Below are 21,785 nucleotides of genomic sequence, written 5' to 3'. Positions count from 1 at the left end.
GTAAAATCATTACCAAGAAGTTTGACCAAGGACCAGCTGGTAGAAAGGATCCTTGTGAACCTAAGTTGTTATCCTTGTAAAATCATTACCAAGAGGTTTGACCAAGGATCAGCTGGTAGAAAGGATCCTTGTGAACCTAAGTTGTTATCCTTGTAAAATCATTACCAAGAAGTTTGACCAAGGACCAGCTGGTAGAAAGGATCCTCGTGAACCTTAGTTATCATCCTTGTAATATCAATACCAAGAGGTTTGGCCAAGGATCAGCTGGTAGAAAGGATCCTCGTGAACCTAAGTTGTTATCCTTGTAAAATCAATACCAAGAGGTTTGGTCAAGGACCAGCTGATAGAAAGGATCCTTGTGAACCTGAGTTTTTATCCTTGTAAAATCCTACCAAGAGGTTTGGCCAAGGATCAGCTGGTAGAAAGGATCCTTGTGAACCTGAGTTGTTATCCTTGTAAAATCATTACCAAGAGGTTTGACCAAGGATCAGCTGGTAGAAAGAATCCTTGTGAACCTAAGTTGTTATCCTTGTAAAATCAATACCAAGAGATTTGGTCAAGGATCAGCTGGTAGAAAGGATTCTCATTCGACCCAGCTGAAATATTTTTCAAGCTGTAGATGTGTACAGATAATCCTAGAACGTTTCTCAGTTTTACTCCGTACCGAGCATAAAATGTTGTAACAAAAATTATCAAAAATTTGACTTACCTTTGCGCTTGGGAAACTTTATCCATAATCCGTTGAACGATGATGGAAGACTTCCCCAAAAATCTACTAATCGTGGGTCGACTTTTAGAAAATTTATCCTTAATTTCTAGATCTATAATATCGCTTAATTTAGCATCAATGGTGAAAACCTAGAAATATACAAAAAGTCCGGTTGTAAGCCAATGTAACGTATGCAAACATAGCAGCTTCTAATGCATGTTTGCTTTTTGTGGCACCAAACACATGGTTATCGTGAATTCTAATCACAGTTGTTTTTAATTTGTGTGGCTATCTTAATTAAGCAACAATGGTAAAAAGCTACAGATATACAAAAAAGTTCGGTTGTTAGACATTGTAATGTATGCAAACATTGCAGCTTTGTATAAATGCTTGAGAGGGGGAAACTGGGTTGAAAATTAACACCCTACCTCACCATCCCAATGAGGGTTTGTGGTATTTGATTTGGTTTTCGAACGAACGTCTTTAAGATGATGTGGTTTTTGTAGTTCTAGCCGTCCGGGTAAACACTGTATTTTAACGTACGGGTCCGGGTTAAAAAACATCCCTTTTTTCAAATTACACGCTTGTAAATCTAAAATAACAAAATAATAAATTAAAGGGACAGATGCCATTTTGGGGGGTTGATTTGAGTCTTGAATATATGTAAATAGTTTTCAGAAGTACTAGAAATGTACGAAAATCACATAATTCCTTCAAAAATATCTCAAAATAGAAAATTCACTTTCTATATATGTGTTTTCTATATATCACAGTGTCTCAAGAAAAGACGAGTCGTCATTTTAACTTTTAAACACGGATTTGAAGGCTCAAATTTCGACAGTGAGCTGTGAACACTATTACTGATTGGCTTAGCTAAAAAATTCCTGTTTCTGAGACAAGGTACGATTGGTCCAAAAGAATGGCGCACCTGTCCCTTTAAATGGTATCTAGTTTAATGCAACAAGTTTGATATTTGTCTCCGATTGCAAGACAGACTGTCATCATCCAATCAGATTCATTTTTCTTTCAATTGCATGTTCCGCACATGATCTGTATGTGATAATCGACATGGTGGAAAACGACCGTCTAAGGATTTTTGTCTCCTCGTGTCCCCGCAGCCAGTCGGTGAAACTCTTAACAAGACTCTAGTCGGCGACAAAAATCAGCGACCAGGACTGTTTGTGTACCGCAGCATTATCCAGCAACAATCAACCTAATAAATATTCTGCAAATTTCCAGGAATTTCCAAGACCAAAGGAATCCAAGACCTCTCTTACCTGTTATAATAACTCGAAATAACGCATCTTCATCGTGTGATGTTGAGGCGCCGTTCACAGAAACACTTCCCTGAAATAAAAAAAAAAAAAAAATTTTTATTCAAAAGAATCGTTAGGCAGTCATAAAAATTCTGATTTTAGGTGATAGCATTGTAATTCTATGTGTTTTGGACGTGAATTTTTGTTCATGGAATTGTCATGCCTGATGGTACTTCTTGCTTGAGAAATCCACTACTATTCAACTTTTACACCCAGTTTTGGCCAAGATTCAACCCAAATTTTTTAGCTAAGCTAATCAGTAATAGTGTTCACAGCTCACTGTCAAAATTTGAGCCTTGAAATCCATGTGTGTCCTTAATTATCTATGTTTGTCTGTGATATATAGAAAAGACATCTATAGAAATAGTGAGTAAAATTCCTAGTTTGAGATATTTTTAAAGGAATTATGTGATTTTGGTACATTTCTAGTATTTCTGAAGACTATTAACATATATTCAAAACTCAAATCAACCAAGCCAAGGACCATGTATAGTGTATTGTTGTATTTTTGAAGGAATTATGTGATTTTCGTACATTTCTAGTATTTCTGAAGACTATTTACATATATTCAAGACTCAAATCAACCAAGCCAATGACCATGTATAGTGTATTGTTGTATTTTTAAAGGAATTATGTGATTTTTATACATTTCTAGTATTTCTGAAGACTATTAACATATATTCAAGATCAAATCAACCAAGCCAAGGACCATGTATAGTGTATTGTTGTATTTTTGAAGGAATTATGTGATTTTCGTACATTTCTAGTATTTCTGAAGACTATTTACATATATTCAAGACTAAAATCAACCAAGCCAAGGACCATGTATAGTGTATCGTTGTATTTTTAAAGGAATTATGTGATTTTGGTACATTTCTAGTATTTCTGAAGACTATTTACATATATTCAAGACTCAAATCAACCAAGCCAAGGACCATGTATAGTGCATCATTGTATTTTTAAAGGAATTATGTGATTTTCATACATTTCTAGTACTTCTGAAGACTATTTACATATATTCAAGACTCAAATCAACAAACCTCACCCCCCAAAAAAAAAATAGCGCACATGTCGCTTTAATTAACCATCAGACGTATTTCCGTTGTTGAAATAGTAACATAAAGAAATTTTCGAGTACCGGTGGTATATAGGCCACAGTCTTATGAATGAAGTTATTAATATATAACACTACTTGAAAATATCTTAGTATACCATAGGCCAAGAGGAAGTATATCAACAACAACCTAATTTACTGACCTATTGACCTACTCTATCCACACAGAGGTTAAAGGTCAAATATATATTTACTACTATAAAGATACTGTACACTTGATTTAATTCAAATTTCATTAAGAAATTGTAAATAGGTTTTCTAAATTTTTGTGTTTATCAGAGACACTGATAGCATCAATTTACATCATTCTAATTTTCAATCAGACGTCTGTGGTTCTTGTTAAAGAGATTGTAAAGAGGTTTTCTATATTTTTTATGTGTATCAGGGACACTGATAGCATCAATTTACATCATTCTAATTTTCAATCAGATGTCTGTGGTTCTTGTTAAAGAGATTGTAAAGAGGTTTTCTAAATTTTTTATGTGTATCAGGGACACTGATAGCATCAATTTACATCATTCTAATTTTCAATCAGACGTCAGTGGTTCTTGTTAAAGAGATTGTAAAAAGGTTTTCTAAATTTTTTATGTATATCAGAGACACTGATAGCATCAATTTACATCATTCTAATTTTCAATCAGACGTCTGTGGTTCTTGTTAAAGAGATTGTAAATATGTTTTCTAAATTTTTGTGTTTATCAGAGACACTGATAGCATCAATTTACACCATTCTAATTTTCAATCAGACGTCTGTGGTTCTTGTTCAAGAGATTGTAAAAAGGTTTTCTAAATTTGTATGTGTATCAGGGACACTGATAGCATCAATTTACATCATTCTAATTTTCAATCAGACGTCTGTGGTTCTTGTTAAAGAGATTGTAAAGAGGTTTTCTTAATTTTCTATGTGTATCAGGGACACTGATAGCATCAATTTACACCATTCCAATTAGTTGTCTTTTCTATATATCACAGTGTCTCAAGAAAAGACGAGTCGTCATTTTAACTTTCAAACGTGGATAATTCTAGACACACATGGATTTGAAGGCTCAAATTTTGACAGTGATTGGCTTAGCTAACAAATTCCAGTTTCTGAGACTAAGGTGCGATTGGTCAAACGGGTGGCGCATCTGTCCCTTTAAAAGTCTTCATTTAAATTTTTCGTTTCAGTCCAACAAGGAATCGAGAAGTCCTAAAATATGACGATTATCATTATAAGTGTATTTATTTATCTATGAGAAAAATTTTAGCAATTTTAAACCCTAGATATGAATTAGACCCTGGACTAATAAAAGATAATCTTACCCGTCTACCAGGATGTAGATTAACAATAGTTATTACTGGTGACACAGCTAAAACATTCCCTGTATTTCCTTGATAATATTTAAAACATAACTCTATCTCAGCTGAAATAATCAAACATGATTCAGTTGAAAATGGCAATATTAACAGCTGCAAAGGGCAATATTAACAGCTGCTGAGGGCAATGCAATCAGCTGCAAAAAGAGAATAATATTCATTGGAAATAAGGAAGGAATATCCCCAGCTGAAAAAGAGCAACATTATCAGCTGTACAAAGGCAATATTATCAGCTGCAAAGGGCAATATTATCAGCTGCAAAAAGACAATATTATCAGCTGCAAAAATACCATATTAGAAACACCAAAAGGGCAATATTATCAGCTGCAAAGGACGATATTATCAGCTGCAATAAGGACAATATTATCAGATTTAAAAGGGCAACATTAGAAACAGCAAAAGGGCAATATTATCAGCTGCAAAGGGCAACATTATCAGCTGCAAAAAGACAATATTATCAGCTGCAAAAAGGGCAACATTAGAAACAGCAAAAGGGCAATATTATCAGCTGCAAAGGGCAACATTAGAAACAGCAAAAGGACAATATTATCAGCTGCAAAGGGCAACATTAGAAACAGCAAAAGGGCAATATCATCAGCTGCAAAAAGACAATGTTACCAGCTGCAAAAAGGCAATATGATCCGCTTCAAAGGACAATATTATCAGCTGCAAAGAAAAGAAGATAATTTCATACCCTCTATAAAATTATGACTGATAGAATCTAGATCCCACTGTATCTGCCCGGTATGTCCGCCATTAACACCACGATTTTTACTATCCAGAAACTTTGTCGACACTGTTTCACCTGAAATATTTAATTAAAATTAATAATTAATGATTAACAATTCTAAAAGTTTACTTGAGGACAGGCTGTAGCTCAGTCGGATAGAGCACTGGAATCTTTACATGACATCATAGGCTTGGTTAAACAAGTGATGGTCATGGCATCAGCTGGTAGAGAGGATCCTTGTGAACCTAAGTTGTTATCCTTGTAAAATCATTACCAAGAGGTTTGACCAAAGACCAGCTGGTAGAAAGGATCCTTGTGAACCTAAGTTATTAACCTTGTAAAATCAATACCAAGAGGTTTGACCAAGGACCAGCTGGTAGAAAGGATCCTTAATTGTGAACCTAAGTTGTTATCCTTGTAAAATCATTACCAAGAGGTTTGACCAAGGATCAGCTGGTAGAAAGGATCCTCGTGAACCTAAGTTATTATCCTTGTAAAATCATTACCAAGAGGTTTGACCAAGGACAAGCTGGTAGAAAGGATCCTTAATTGTGAACATAAGTTGTTATCCTTGTAAAATCATTACCAAGAGGTTTGACCAAGGATCAGCTGGTAGAAAGGATCTTTAATTGTGAACCTAACTTTTGTTTTTCTTTTCATTCCTTCAGATTTGAAAACATTTAAGATTTAAACGCTCTAACCAACAGTGCTACAGTCCATCTCCAGACCTAATACAAGTTTAATGAAAATGCGAAAAAAATCTTAGTTAACGTAAATTGTGAACTTTCTTTTTCTTGAGAGTTTTAAGAAAAAATTCTTCCATACCTTTTGGAAAGAGACCAATCCAATCTTTCGCTCCTATATCCTCTCGGACATCCCACGAGACTGTAATATATTTATCTTTTCCTAAAATAAACCGTGTTCGGTCCACGGTAAGAATGGACCAGGACTGTTCACTCGTTAAATTCAACGTAGAGTCACTGTTGGAGCGTTCACGCAACGTCAAATCTGAATCACTTACGCTTGATTTCCGTGAAACTGGAATTGATAAATCATCCACGGAACTATAGTCCGATTTAGTTTTTGGCGGTAGAGCTTCCGCCATTTTGTTTGATTATCCAGTCACTTTGTCTACAAACATTCAAATAGACTTGGTTGTCAAGTTTCAAGGATTGGGTACTGTCATCTTAATACAATTTTTTTAGCACTGTGTCACGTAAAATTTAATGGCGTTCATTTCTTTTTAACTCCGCAATGTCTGATTTTACAGTTGGGTAAATATTTATCCATTATCGATAACCATTTATCTGAAAAATCAAAAAATAAACGATTACATATTTTTACGTGTATCATGGACATTTTAAAAAAAAATACACGAAATGAATGGAGTTTTACGTCTTACTTTTCTGCACATTATGGGCTAATGAAGAGTAATGAAGACGGCACAGTTTTTGAGGTGTGCTTTGTAGACAATTTTATCTTTGATGTGTGTGTACAGCTTTAAACCTAACAAACTTGGGGGGATGGGGATTAGAAATTTATCTGAAAAAAAAAAAAAAAAACAAGGTCAAAACTATTATATGCATTACAGTCAGTTTAATGAAAATTAGACCAAAGTTTCATTTTTAATCTAGCCACTTCAGTGAGGGTCTAAAGACGGCCCTTTTGATTATTCTTTCAAATTAAGATGTTTCGTTTTCCTTTTTTCTGTGGGATAATACCTCATTATACTTTCGATTCCCTGTAAATACTAAATTAAAAACATGTTTTGTATCATAGAAGTATATTCTTGTTTTGATCAGTTATTATAGTTTATTGTGGGTATGTTATGTGTTATAGAAGTATATTCTTGTTTTGATCAGTTATTATAGTTTATTGTGGGTATGTTATGTGTTATAGAAGTATATTCTTGTTTTGATCAGTTATTATAGTTTATTGTGGGTATGTTATGTGTTATAGAAGTATATTCTTGTTTTGATCAGTTATTATAGTTTATTGTGGGTATGTTATGTGTTATAGAAGTATATTCTTGTTTTGATCAGTTATTATAGTTTATTGTGGGTATGTTATGTGTTATAGAAGTATATTCTTGTTTTGATCAGTTATTATAGTTTATTGTGGGTATGTTATGTGTTATAGAAGTATATTCTTGTTTTGATCAGTTATTATAGTTTATTGTGGGTATGTTATGTGTTATAGAAGTATATTCTTGTTTTAATCAGTTATTATAGTTTATTGTGGGTAAGTTATGTGTTGAAGGGAAACTATATGGAAGAGATTACTACTTGTTAATGGGTACAGTGGAGAAAATATATCTTTGAAATTTGATAATCGATAATCGAAATCATAAATTCGTAGTGACAATAATCGATTAATTTGATCATAACAAATTCATAAAATATCTAAAACATTTGTCAGTAGAATGAGCTCTAGTCAATTAGCTAATATCAAATCCTGATGAGGATTGTGTATCTGAAACATAACAGCTAAAAAAAAAGGATTGGATTTCAAACACTCCTCATTATCAACTTTAAGTTTAAAATTCTGTAAAGTTAGTTAAACAGATAGTCGATAATAATATACAAGAACTAGGAATGCAGTAAAAGATAAGTGGTTTGGAAGAAGATACTAAAAATATATACTTCAGCAATTTCAACTATCAGTTAAAGGGACAGATGCACCATTTCTTAGACCAATCATACTGTAGTCTCAGAAATGGGAATTTTTTTAGCTAAGTTAATCAGTAATAGCGTTCACAGTTCACTGTCGAAATTTGAGCCTTCAAATCCACGTGTGTCTAGAATTATCTACGTTTGAAAGTTAAAATGATGACTCGTCTTTTCTTGAGACTCTGTGATATATAGAAAAGACATCTATAGAAATAGTGAGTAAAATTCCTAGTTTGAGATATTTTTGAAGGAATTATGTGATTTTCGTATATTTCTAGTATTTCTGAAGACTATTTACATATATTCAAGACTCAAATCAACTCCCCAAAAATGTTAAAATGACATCTATATTGAGATATTAAGAAGGAATTATGTGATTTTCGTACATTTCTAGTATTTCTGAAGACTATTTACATATATTCAAGACTCGAACTTGTCCCTTTAACTTATCACCCCCTCACTGAGTCTATAATTACTTCATCTTTTCATCTATACTGAGTGGGCAGTAGGGTGAACTTTTTAACAGGCCAAGCAAGTTTTACAACCAATCCAGTTTCCATGGTTTCTTCTGTTCACAAACAACTGTCGAGGGAATTTTAACGTGCACAGTATGTAGCACACGGGCCTTGGTTTATTCAAATTGTCCCATCTGAACGACTAGACGCTTTTTCCATGTCAGCCCCTCTTACCTACATCACTGACAGGGGGAAACTGGGTTGAAAAATCTGAAGGTATTATCTCGACCTATGCTGGGATTGAACCCTGGACCTTCAGTTTAGCAAGCAAGAGTGTAACTCACTGACGTGGGAAACTAGGTTGAAAAATCTGAAGGTATTATCTTGACCTATGCCAGGATTGAACCCTGGATCTTCAGGTTAGCGAGCAAGTGTTTAACTGACAGAGGGAAACTGGGTTGAAAAATCTGAAGGTATTATCTCGACCTATGCCAGGATTGAACCCTGGATCTTCAGGTTAGTGAGCAAGCGTCTAACACACTGACAGGGAGAAACTGTGTTGAAAATCTGAAGGTATTATCTCCACCTACGCCAGGATTGAACCTGTAGTAGTTTTAGCTACATCACTGAGCCACCGCGGCTCCCTTCTCCCCTGTTGAGAAACACTGCTTGGGCTCACAATAATTTATTACCATTCGACCTAATCTATAATTAATACATGTTACTAAAAATAGTAACACTAATTCAACCCACACTCAAAGCATCTGCTATGTAATATTTAAAACCAACACTTCTTATAACTGTAGTCCAAAACATCTGTCTCTATTCCAGCCTCTGATAGATATCTTATAACTGTAGTCCAAAACATCTGTCTCTATTCCAGCCTCTGATAGATATTTTAAAAGTTGTCATACTGAAACATCTGTCTCTATTCCAGTCTCTGATAGATATTTTGAAAGTTGTCAGACTGAAACATCTCTCTATTCCAGCCTCTGATAGATATTTTGAAAGTTGTCAGACTGAAACATCTGTCTTATTCCAGTCTCTGATAGATATCTTATAACTGTAGTCCAAAACATCTGTCTCTATTCCAGCCTCTGATAGATATTTTAAAAGTTGTCATACTGAAACATCTGTCTCTATTCCAGTCTCTGATAGATATTTTGAAAGTTGTCAGACTGAAACATCTCTCTATTCCAGCCTCTGATAGATATTTTGAAAGTTGTCAGACTGAAACATCTGTCTTATTCCAGTCTCTGATAGATATCTTATAACTGTAGTCCAAAACATCTGTCTCTATTCCAGCCTCTGATAGATATTTTGAAAGTTGTCAGAAGCTGGAATAGAGACAGATGTTTCAGTCTAATTACAAGTCTAGGGTAGGCCTACTTCAGTTATCTTCTACTTCCATAATTCTTATCTCCATCATTTAGAAAAACTTAATATCGAACATTTTCATTTATTTCCTATTAAAATTTTTTTGTCTTTTTGCATTAATTTTAACCTTAATTCTTAAAATATGGATGTGAATTTTTTACCTTTTTAAGTGATTTTTAAGGTTTTCTAAAAAAAAATATTTTTCAGTCAGACATCTGTGGTTCCTGCAATTCCACTAAAACTAAGTGTTTGATGACGTCGCTAATCGCACAAATGCTTTACTCAATAAAGTCCTTCGTGATTAGTGACGTTAGTTTTAGTGGAATTGCAGGAACCACAGACGTCTGATTGAAAATTAGAATGGTGTAAATTGATGCTATCAGTGTCTCTGATACACATAAAAATTTAGAAAATCTTTTTATAATCTCTTTAACAAAAACCACAGACGTCTGATTGAAAATTAGAATGATGTAAATTGATGCTATCAGTGTCTCTGATACACATAAAAAATTTAGAAAACCTCTTTACAATCTCTTTAATATGATAATAATAGCCTACACAAACAATGTAACCTTTTATATATATTTTATGCCAGTGTCTCAAGAAAAGACGAGTCGTCATTTTAACTTTCAAACGTAGATAATTCTGAACATACATGGATTTGAAGGCTCAAATTTCAACAGTGAGCTGTGAACACTATTACTGATTAGCTTTGCTAAAAAATTCCTGTTTTTGAAACAAAGGCTGGTGAAATGGATGGTGAATCTGTCCCTTTAAAGTTATACTACCTCTAAGAATACACTTTTCCTATGGCTTCAATTTATGTTTGAAAGTTATCATTGGTAGAATTAATCAAATTTCAAGCATTTTTTTAAAAACACTAATTTGTATTAATTTTCCTGTTTTATGCCATTAATGGATTCATCGCTACAGGGATTCTGTTGTATATTTATGACACCAGGTAAGTCCAACTAATGAATATGTACTCTTATTGGCAAAGTTTGAACTAAATTAGAAATTTTATGTTCTTTCTAAGAGATAGTATTCAACATGCTTGGCTTGCAGTTTGAAATGTTCAAAAAATGTTGATTGTTTTCTCACCTGGCATTTCTCAACGAAATTTTTAAAATTCTTTTTCATAAATATTCTCTTTCCTATGGATATTTAGACTTCATTTATAAAAAATCGAACTTTTCTTGTAAGAATTCTGCAAAGTACAGCTATTATCCGGCTATGAATTCACTATCAAACGTCAAAACATAATAAAATAAGTCGAGAAAGTAGAAGCATCGTCCGCCATGTTTTACAAAGCACCCTGGGTTAATGTCTGTTTACTTCCGGTAGAAAACGAAAGTAGTAAAATAGTCGTGTCCGCTGTAGAATCGAACACTTTTACTGAATTTCTGGCCTTGGCCAGTGCTTCTAGTTCTATAGCTACTATAGGAGAGTATTTTCTTTGTAAGAAGCAGGCATTGTGTTTATGTTTAGGTCTAATTGGGCCAAGTTTGTTCACTGGATTAGGCATTCTATTTTTATAAAATATTTGTGTTGTCATTCTTTTGAAATTTGGAGTTTTACGTCCTACTTTTCTACACCTAATTGGGCTAATGAAGACAGGCAACACCATGTAGTGTACAATGAGGGAATTTTGCCAGAACAGAAGCATAAGCCTACTCTGTTTTGATTTCCAACTGTCGTGGGATCTTTAACGTGCACAGCCTGTAGTGCACAGGGCCTTGGTTTATTGTTCCATCCGATCGACTAGACGCTTTTTTGATTTCCAACTGTCGTGGGATCTTTAACGTGCACAGCCTGTAGCACACGAGGACCTCAGTTGATTGTCCCATCTGAACGACTAGACGCTTTTACCATGTCAGCCTCTCTTACCTACATCACTGACAGGGGAAACTGGGTTGAAAAATTGAAGGGATTGTAAGGAGGATTTAAACTTTTCTATTTGGAACAATAAAGCATCAATTTACATCATTCTAATTTTTAATCAGACGTCTGTGGTTCCTGCAATTCTACTAGCACTAAGCTATTTATGATGTCATAACACGTTTCAATGGAATTGGAATAATGTAAATTGATGCTATCAGTGTCTCTGATACACATAAAAAATTTAGAAAACCTCTTTACAATCTCTTTAACAAGAACCACAGACGTCTGATTGAAAATTAGAATGATGTAAATTGATGCTATCAGTGTCCCTGATACACATAAAAATTTTGGAAAACCTCTTAAAGGGACAGATTTGGGGGGTTGATTTTTCTATAGATGTCTTTTCTATATATAACAGAGTCTCAAGAAAAGACAACTCAACTTTCAAACGTAGATAATTCTGGACACACATGGATTTGAAGACTCAAATTTTGACAGTGAGCAGTAAACACTATTACTGATTAGCTTAGCTAAAAAATTCCTGTTTCTGAGACTAAGGTATAAAGATTTTTTTATTTACAATATATTTTTATCAGGAATATAATATACACAAACATCATAATTTATCTAAATGTATGGTGTATATTCTGACTGAATGATCAAGACTACAACTCGCTAACTGTAGTCTTGTTTTATTAGTCTCTTTCTCTCCAGCCTCACCCAGGCGCGGTCGAAACTTTAACCTCTTGATGGTCAGATGATGAGAATATCTGGTTTTTAAATTAAGGATAATTTCAAATTCAAATAAAATGATGTTTTACGTCCTACTTTTCTACCCTATGTGGGCAATGCCATGCAGTGTGCAATTAGGGAAATTCTACCTGGACATCGATATTGGACTACAGTTTATTGTCCCACCTGAACAACTAGACTCTTTTTCGATTTTCAACTGTAGGGGGATCTTTAACATGTACAGCCTGTAGCACACAAGGCCTCGGTTTATTGTCCCATCTGAACGACTAGACTCTTTTTCCATATCAGCCCCTCTTACCTGCATCACTGACAGGGGAAACCAGGTTGAAAAATCTGAAGGTATTATCTCGACCTATGCTGGGATTGAACCCTAGACCTTCAGGTTAGTGAGCAAGACTGGCCTCTTAAACATTTGTCAAAATAACCTAACCTGATGACCTGTGCTTTAACCAATCAAATTCCTTCTTACAAAATGCCAGGACAGAAATCTTATTGGTTAAATCAGGGCTGGGTCAAAAAGTCAATTTAACGAACGTTGAAGTGACCTGTCTTTAGACCCTAACTGAAGTGGCTATATTACAAATAAAAGCCACTAAAAAATGGAACGAAAGTTTGGTCTAATTTTATGCCAAGTTTTCAACCAAAGGGAAATAAATTTGCTGAAAGGATACTTTTGAGGTAATGTCGTGTAGAGGTACCAGGTTTGGTCTGTAGGCGTATATTTATATAATAATATTTTACCACTATCCAAACCAATACTCACTAGATAGCTGAAAGAGTAAAACATGGTAGAAACGCATTAACAAAATGGAAGAATAAAAAATGATCAACATTTCCAATTAAATATTTACAGAGTAACAGGCAGCATTTTCAGGTGTTGATTTGAGTCTTCAGGAGTACTAGAAATGTACGAAAATCGCATAATTCCTTCATAAAATATCTCACACTAGAAAATTGCATAAATGAAGTAGGGGTAAAATTAGGGGTGCAAACTAATTCAAATTAGACCAAACTTTCATTCCGTTTTTTAACTTTTAGTTAGGGTCTAACGACAGCCCTCTTGAACATTGTCAAATTATACTTTTGACCTAACTCAATGATGTCTGCTTTAACCAATGAAATTTCTAGCCTCTCCAGTGCTGGCAGTATTTCAGGTTGGGTCAAAAGGGCTGTCGTTAGACCCTAACTGAAGTGGTTATATTAAAAATTAAAGCTAATAAAAAAACACAGAACAAAAGTTTGGTCTAATTTTAATTAAACTAGCCTTAAGGGCGGCGCCACTAACCTGTTGTCATGTACAGAATTTTGTGGTGCTACATCTACTGCCGTTACAGATTCCTGTAATTCCAGAACGCTGCAAGGTTTGACAGAACCAATTAATAGATCTTTTATACTCCATACCATGACCTAGAAAATATATTAATATTATTCTCGATTAAACACACAGATATCAAGGGCAATAACTCTTATCTCAAGAGGCTGTCAGTTGATCAACCTTTTTTGCTACTTTTTTCACAGCAGACGCGAGCTCTTGTGTGAGCTATTGTCTCACTAGAAAATCTTTGGCCAATTCCGTACGTCAACGAAAAAACATTTTTTCGAAGAACCCAACTTTCGTTTCATTTTTTTTTATTACTTTTTATTTTTAATATAGCCACTTCTGAGTCGGGGTTTAACGATAGCCCTCTTGAACATTCGTCATATTAACCTTTTGACCTGATCTGATGACGTATGCTTTAACCAAATTTAACTGTGTCGGAACATCCAATGAAAAGGCGGGTTTTCTATTTTCACTTTCAGAGGGCTTGATAAACTAGTCTATTGCTCCTGAAAATACACCTGTTAATCGCGTATAAAACGCCAATGATGGAGAAGGCGTAAATTTGATTGGCTCACAAGGGGGAAACAGCTCAGCTCCCAACCTCTTGAAACAGTCAACTCAGCCAGTTCCTCTTGTCTGCGGCAAGTTTTACGTCGTTTATAAAGATCTACCTTTTTATCTCGAGACGCTGTAAAGAAATATCGGTCGTCCCAAGTCCAACAACAATCCCAGATAATTCTCGTGTGACTGGTCGTTTTTTTATCAACAGATATACAATTCTCGTAAACACTCTTCCCATCACCTAGATTGAAAATAAAAAAATCATCGCGTGAAAAACTTTCCCGAAAATATTGCAATTGCAAAAGAATCATATCACTGACAGCAATCTAAAGGTGCCATTAGACGAACAGTCTTGGTTGCTGATTTTTGTCACCAACTCGAATAATCTTGAGTAAAATCTCATGTATGCCCGTGCTTCCATGTCAAGATTATCGCGTTGCCAACAGAATTTATAATATCAAACAAGTCTGATAATTGTCTCTGATTGTTTTATCGTCTGTAAAATAGACCGTCATCATCCAATCAGATTCATTTTCCTTTCAATTACATGTTCCGCGCATGATTATCGACAAGGTGGAAAACGACCGACTGGAGATTTTTGCCTCCTTGTGTGTCTGCAGCCAGTCAGTGAAACTCTTGACAAGACTCTAGTCAGCTACAAAAATCGCCGACCATGACCATTCTTTTTTAGTGGATTTGCAAGAATCACAGACGTCTGATTGAAAATTAGAATGGTGTAAATTGATGTTATCAGTGTCCCTGATACACATAAAAAATTTAGAAAACCTCTTTACAATCTCTTTAAAGTAGAAAGTTGAAAACTAACTAACCTGTAGATTTTGAGTAAAGAGACCAGGTTCTATCTCGTGATACTGCCAGTAGATATTGGTTGCTATGAGAGAAAGCTAGCCTAGTTACCGTTAAACTACATCCTGTTAACGATCCTATCTGTTTCCACGTTTCTACATCCCATAATATTATATTAGCATATTCACTTTTACTCGCCTACAACATAATAGTAATATCATTTTATCAATGTCTTATACCTTGACTACAATAGCCACATTTCTTGTATCTTTACAATGTCAAGCTATTACGAACTTCATCTTATACCTTGACTACAATAGTCACCTTTCTTGTATCACATCTTCACAGTCTCAAGCTATTACAAACTTCATCTTATACCTTGACTGTTGTGGCAACCTTTCTTGTATCTTCACCATGTCAAGCTATTACAAACTTCATCTTATACGATTAGTGAAAACACTTAGTTTTAGTGGAATTGCAGGCACCACAGACGTCTGATTGAAAATTAGAATGGTGTAAATTGATGCTATCAGTGTCCCTGATACACATAAAAAATATAGAAAACAACTTTACAATCTCTTTAACAAGAACCACAGACGTCTGATTGAAAATTAGAATGGTGTAAATTGATGCTATCAGTGTCCCTGATACACATAAAAAATATAGAAAACAACTTTACAATCTCTTTAATTCAAAGGGTAGTGATCTGAATTTAAGAACACAGACAGAAAAATTACACAAACCTTACAAGCTGTAGCTAGTATTTGACCATGATAATCACAAGCTATTGAGAATATTTCGTAACCGTGCCCGTAGAGTTTCTGAGATTCCGGCCATAGTGTATTCTGTAATAAATTCTCTTCACTAGGTGGCTCTAGAATAAAAATAATATTCTTCTTTAGTGTTTAGCCATAAAAGAGCTATATGAAGACTGGCATCACCATCAGTGGAGAATGAGGGAAATTTTTTGACATTTTGGCCATAGCATATTACTAAGTCCGGCAAGAATTTTGGCTTCTAAAGTGTTTACAAGATAAAATTTCAATGTGTTTTCAACAATAAGGGCAATAACTCATATTAAATATTATTCGATTTTTCTGATTTTCAATAGGGTTCATCCTTGGTTGATTACAAACACTCACACCAAATATCAACTAAATCCATCAAGAATTGTGCCTTCTAGAGTGTTTACAAGCATTTCAGGAACAAGGGCAATAACTCATACTAAATATTTTTCGATTTTTCTGATTTTCAATAAAGTTCATCATTGGGTGATTACAAACACTCACACCAAGTTTCGTCAAAATCTGTCAAGAATTGTGCCTTCTAGAGTATTTACAAGCTAAAAATTGAACGCGTTTTCAAGAACAAGGGCAATAATTAATACTAAATATTTTTGCGATTTTTCTGATTTTCAATAGGTTCATCCTTGGGTGCTTACGAACTCTCAAACCAAGTTTCGTCAAAATCCATTGCGCCTTCTAGAGTGTTAACCAGCATTTCAGGAACAAGGGCAATAACTCAATATTTTTTGATTTTTCTGATTTTCGATAAGGTTTATCCTTGGTTGATTACAAACACTCACACCAAATATCATCTAAATCCATCAAGAATTGTACCTTCTAGAGTGTTTACAAGCATTTCAAGAACAAGGGCAATAACTCATACTAAATATTTTTCAATTTTCTGATTTTCGATAAGGTTCATCCTTGGTTGATTACAAACATTACACCAAATATCATCTAAATCCATCAAGAATTGTACCTTCTAGAGTGTTAACCAGCATTTCAGGAACAAGGGCAATAACTCATACTAAATATTTTTCGATTTTTCTGATTTTCAATAAGGTTCATCCTTGGGTGCTTACGAATTCTCAAACCAAGTTTCGTCAAAATCCATCAAGAATTGTACCTTCTAGAGTGTTAACCAGCATTTCAGGAACAAGGGCAATAACTCATAATAAATATTTTTCGATTTTTCTGATTTTCAATAAGGTTCATCCTTGGGTGCTTACGAATTCTCAAACCAAGTTTCGTCAAAATCCATCAAGAATTGCGCCTTCTAGAGTGTTAACCAGCATTTCAGGAACAAGGGCAATAACTCATACTAAATATTTTTCAATTTTCTGATTTTCAATAAGGTTGGTGTAAGTGATTTTTATCACCCAAGTTTTTTCAAAACTCTTCTAGAGTGTGTGCGACTAATTCTGTATTTACGACCAATTGTGGACGGACGGACGGACGCACGGACGCACGGACTCACCGACAGACCTACCTGATAAAGTTTGTGGATGAAAATAAACTTCAGGATATTGTTCGCCCCATTTAACTTTTTCATCGACGATATTTTTCTTTTCTTTTTCTTCGTTATATACGGCTTTATTCGATAAACCTAGGGCTGGTACACTAGCGCCCTCTGCTAGGTTAGAACTCTCCTAAAAACAATAAATTATACCCTATACACATTTCATAGGTGGCGCTTGATTGGTTAGTTCTGAACAGGTTCCGTCTGTTCGAATTTCAGTCTCTAAGGAAGCGGAATGTGTCACAATCAAAATTACTTTCTCCGCCATTTTGAATTCTGTCTTCACCTACTTGTTTTTTGGCACAGAAAATTGAAATGAATGGAGTTTTACGTCCTACTCTTCTGCATTGATTGTCCAAATGAAGATTGCCAACGCCATGCAGTGTGCAATGAGGGAAATTTTTCCAGGACACCTGCATAAGCCTGCTCTTTTTCGCTTGTCGAGGGATCTTTAACATGCACAGTCTGTAGCACACAGGGCCTCGGTTTATTGTCCCATCTGAACGACTAGACACTTTTTCCACGTCAGCCCCTCTTACCTTCATCACTGACAGGGTGAAACTGGGTTGAAAAATCTGAAGGTATTATCTCGACCTATGCCAGGATTGAACCCTGGACCTTCAGGTTAGCGAGCAAGCATCTAACTCACTGACAGGGGGAAACCGGGTTGAAAAATCTGAAGGTATTATCTCGACCTATGCTAGGATTGAACCCTGGACCTTCAGGTTAGCGAGCAAGCATCTAACTCACTGACAGGGGGAAACCGGGTTGAAAAATCTGAAGGTATTATCTCGACCTATGCTAGGATTGAACCCTGGACCTTCAGGTTAGCGAGCAAGCATCTAACTCACTGACAGGGGGAAACTGGGTTGAAAAATTTGAAGGTATTATCTCGACCTATGCTAGGACTGAACCCTGGACCTTCAGGTTAGCGAGCAAGCGTCCAACTCACTGAGCCACTGCAGCTCCAGCGAATTTCAAGGCTACATCTCTGTTGCCATAGAAACAGCAATGAGTAACCAATGATAAAGTAATAAATACCTTTTTATTTAATTCGTTTTGTAAATTCTTATCACAGATTTTGCAGAAGTTTTCCAGGAAGTTTTTTGGCGCTTCAAAAACTCTGGCCACCTTTTCATCTGCTCCAGTAGCAAACTTATATCTTGTGATCATAGTTAGACATTGTAAATCGTAACCATGGACTTGCGGTCTCGCTATTTCATACCATTTTACCTACAATCATTTTCATTGGCTTGTTATTTACGCAATTTTCGACACTTGTTTTGAGCTGACATTTAGATAGCTATCAAAATTGAAATGAATGGAGTTTTACGTCCTACTGTTCTGCACCTGATTTGGCTGATGAAGACAGGCAACACCATGTAGTGTGCAATGAGGGAAATTTTGCCAGGACAGCAGCATTAGCCTGCTCTTTTTTCAATTTCCAACTGTCGAGGGATCTTTAACGAGTACAGTCTGTAGCTCACAGGGCCTGTATCCATTAGCACTTTTCAATGTCAGTCATCAAACACTTAGTTTTAGTGGAATTGCTAGAACCACAGACGTCTGATTGAAAATTAGAATGATGTAAATTGATGCTATCAATGTCTCTGATACACATAAAAAATATAGAAAACCTCTTTACAATCTCTTTAACAAGAAACACAGACGTCTGATTGAAAATTAGAATGATGTAAATTGATGCTATCAGTGTCCCTGATACACATAGGATTTTGGACCGTAAAGTCAATCTACTTACCGGTCTGTTGCTATGGACCCAAGGAGCATGTAGTCTGGTGGTTTGATCAGCACTGGTTGACAACAGAAACTCTCCTTCACTACGATCCCAATCTATATCTTCAACACTCTCAAAATGACCGCCACCAGTGACAGACGGATTCCATTGATTGGTTATCTAAATACAAATAAAAGGGTTTTAATACAAATCAAATTCAAAGACAATGGTCTATAGAATCTAGATCTTCAACATTTTCAAAATGGCCGCCACCAGTGACAGACGGATTCCATTGATTGGTTGTCTAAATACAAATAAAAGGGTTTTAATACAAATCAAATTCAAATGGTCTATAGAATCTAGATCTTCAACATTTTCAAAATGGCCGCCACCAGAGAAAGACATAAAGTATTGTATTGTCAATATCAAGAAAAATTCGTAGGGCCTCAACATTGTGAAGATGTATCTCAGAGAGTCCACAAAACTTATGAAGCTATTAAATGATGTCATGTAAAGATTCCAACACCATAACAGATTGCGCTACAACCCTCCTAACTGTATAAATATATTCTAAAACTTACCTTTTTAAAAGACCAAAGATTCAAACACCCTAACAGATTGCGCTACAACCCTCCTAACTGTATGAATATCTTCTAAAACTTACCTTATCAAAAGACCAAAGATTCCAACACCCTAACAGACCCGGCTACAACCCTCCTAACTGTATGAATATCTTTTGTAACTTACCTTTTCAAAAGACCAAAGATTCCAACACCCTAACAGACTGCACTACAACCCTCCTAACTGTATAAATATCTTCTAAAACTTACCTTTTTAAAAGACCAAAGATTCCAACACTCTAACAGATTGCGCTACAACCCTCCTAACTGTATAAATATCTTCTAAAACTTACCTTATCAAAAGACCAAAGATTCCAACAACCTAACAGACCCGGGTACAACCCTCCTAACTTACCTTATCAAAAGACCAATGATGAAAAGATTCCAACACCCTAACTTATTACGCTACAACCCTCCTTATAGTATAAATATATTCTAAAACCTACCTGATTTAAAGACCAATGATGAAAAGCGCCTTGATAGCCATGAGCTATGATTTTCAGGCCGTCAGGTGAAAACATTCCGCCGTAAAAACCTAACGTGTTACCGCCAACTTCTCCAACTCTCACCTAAAATATAATCATTACAATTAGGAGGGGATCTTCACTTAAAAGGACAGGTGCCCCATTTTTTGGCTTGGTTGATTTGTGTCTTGAATATATGTAAATAGTCTTCAGAAATACTAGAAATGTACGAAAATCACATAATTCCTTTAAAAATACAACGATACACTATACATGGTCCTTGGCTTGGTTGATTTTAGTCTTCAATATATGTAAATAGTCTTCAAAAGTACTAGAAATGTACGAAAATCGCATAATTCCTTTAAAAATACAACAATACACTATACATGGTCCTTGACTTGGTTGATTTGAGTCTTGAATATATGTAAATAGTCTTCAGAAATACTAGAAATGTACCAAAATCACATAATTCCTTTAAAAAAACAACAATACACTATACATGGTCCTTGGCTTGGTTGATTTGAGTCTTGAATATATGTAAATAGTCTTCAGAAATACTAGAAATGTATAAAAATCTCATAATTCCTTTAAAAATACAACGATACACTATACATGGTCCTTGGCTTGGTTGATTTGAGTCTTGAATGTATGTAAATAGTCTTCAGAAGTTCTAGAAATGTACAAAAATCTCATAATTCCTTTAAAAATATCTCAAACTAGGAATTTTACTGACTATTTCTATAGATGTCTTTTCTATATATCACAGAATATGGCAGAGTCTCAAGAAAAGCACAACAATGATGTAATCTAAGATTCGTGGTAAGGGTCTAACTCACTGACCAAAAATGCTAGTGAGACCAACGTTTAATTCTTATACTTATATTCAGATATTTTTATTTATACAATTTTCACTGTTTTATATGATCAGTTATTTGAATTTACCACAAATCTTAGATTGCGTCATTGTTGCGTTTTCAAACATTCTTACCTTTTCTACCCAAACATTAGATTCTGTCTCCGGCTGCCATAGGATCATCGTTTTATCCATTGATGCCGAGAGTAAACTCATAGCTTGTTTATAATCACCATTTTCTAAATCAAAAATTACGATATAATCTTAAAAACTTAGATACGAACATCAAAACGAAACCCAATACGACATTTTGGCAAAACATTGGTAGCAGCTAATGACTTTTTCACATGAGGAAGTATATCAATTATAAAATGAAAAAGTAATTCAGGTGTCTAGAGGAGTAATCAAAGGATAACAACTTAGGTTCACGAGGATCCTTTCTACCAGCTGATCCTTGACCAAACCTCTTGGTATTGATTTTACAAGGATAACAACTTAGGTTCACGAGGATCCTTTCTACCAGCTGATCCTTGGTCAAACCTCTTGGTAATGATTTTACAAGGATAACAACTTAGGTTCACAAGGATCCTTTCTACCAGCTGGTCCTTGGTCAAACCTCTTGGTAATGATCTTACAAGGATAACAACTTAGGTTCACGAGGATCCTTTCTACCAGCTGATCCTTGGTCAAACCTTCTTGGTATTGATATTACAAGGATAACAACTTAGGTTCACGAGGATCCTTTCTACCAGCTGATCAT

The 21,785-nt window shown here is 35.0% G+C and overlaps 2 protein-coding genes across 2 annotated transcripts in view; both read right to left on the bottom strand.

The window, feature by feature from the left end:
* Window positions 1-705: 705 nt before the first annotated feature.
* Window positions 706-6,330, bottom strand: LOTGIDRAFT_139616 (hypothetical protein; the record flags this gene model as incomplete). Its single annotated transcript, XM_009049534.1, has 5 exons — window positions 706-858; window positions 1,138-1,361; window positions 4,423-4,542; window positions 5,190-5,300; window positions 6,051-6,330. 5 exons carry the CDS (start codon window positions 6,328-6,330, stop codon window positions 706-708), a joined length of 888 nt encoding a protein of 295 aa, XP_009047782.1.
* Window positions 6,331-12,181: 5,851 nt separating this feature from the next.
* Window positions 12,182-21,785, bottom strand: part of LOTGIDRAFT_207709 (hypothetical protein) — a gene marked incomplete at its 5' end in the record, with an annotated part of 19,991 nt that continues 10,387 nt past the window's right edge. The window contains 11 exons of the mRNA XM_009049533.1: window positions 12,182-12,377; window positions 13,032-13,130; window positions 13,646-13,767; window positions 14,353-14,483; window positions 15,073-15,247; window positions 15,793-15,923; window positions 17,324-17,483; window positions 18,476-18,586; window positions 19,113-19,268; window positions 20,155-20,277; window positions 21,161-21,264. Coding sequence (XP_009047781.1) covers window positions 12,224-12,377; window positions 13,032-13,130; window positions 13,646-13,767; window positions 14,353-14,483; window positions 15,073-15,247; window positions 15,793-15,923; window positions 17,324-17,483; window positions 18,476-18,586; window positions 19,113-19,268; window positions 20,155-20,277; window positions 21,161-21,264 — 1,466 coding nt within the window. The 3' untranslated portion in view covers window positions 12,182-12,223. The remainder of the gene's footprint in view (window positions 12,378-13,031; window positions 13,131-13,645; window positions 13,768-14,352; window positions 14,484-15,072; window positions 15,248-15,792; window positions 15,924-17,323; window positions 17,484-18,475; window positions 18,587-19,112; window positions 19,269-20,154; window positions 20,278-21,160; window positions 21,265-21,785) is intronic.

Source organism: Lottia gigantea, assembly GCF_000327385.1.
Source record: "Lottia gigantea unplaced genomic scaffold LOTGIsca_138, whole genome shotgun sequence".
NCBI classification, from domain to species: domain Eukaryota; kingdom Metazoa; phylum Mollusca; class Gastropoda; family Lottiidae; genus Lottia; species Lottia gigantea.
Note: the sequence above shows the minus strand (reverse complement) of the source record. Positions and strands in the feature narration are given on the sequence as shown.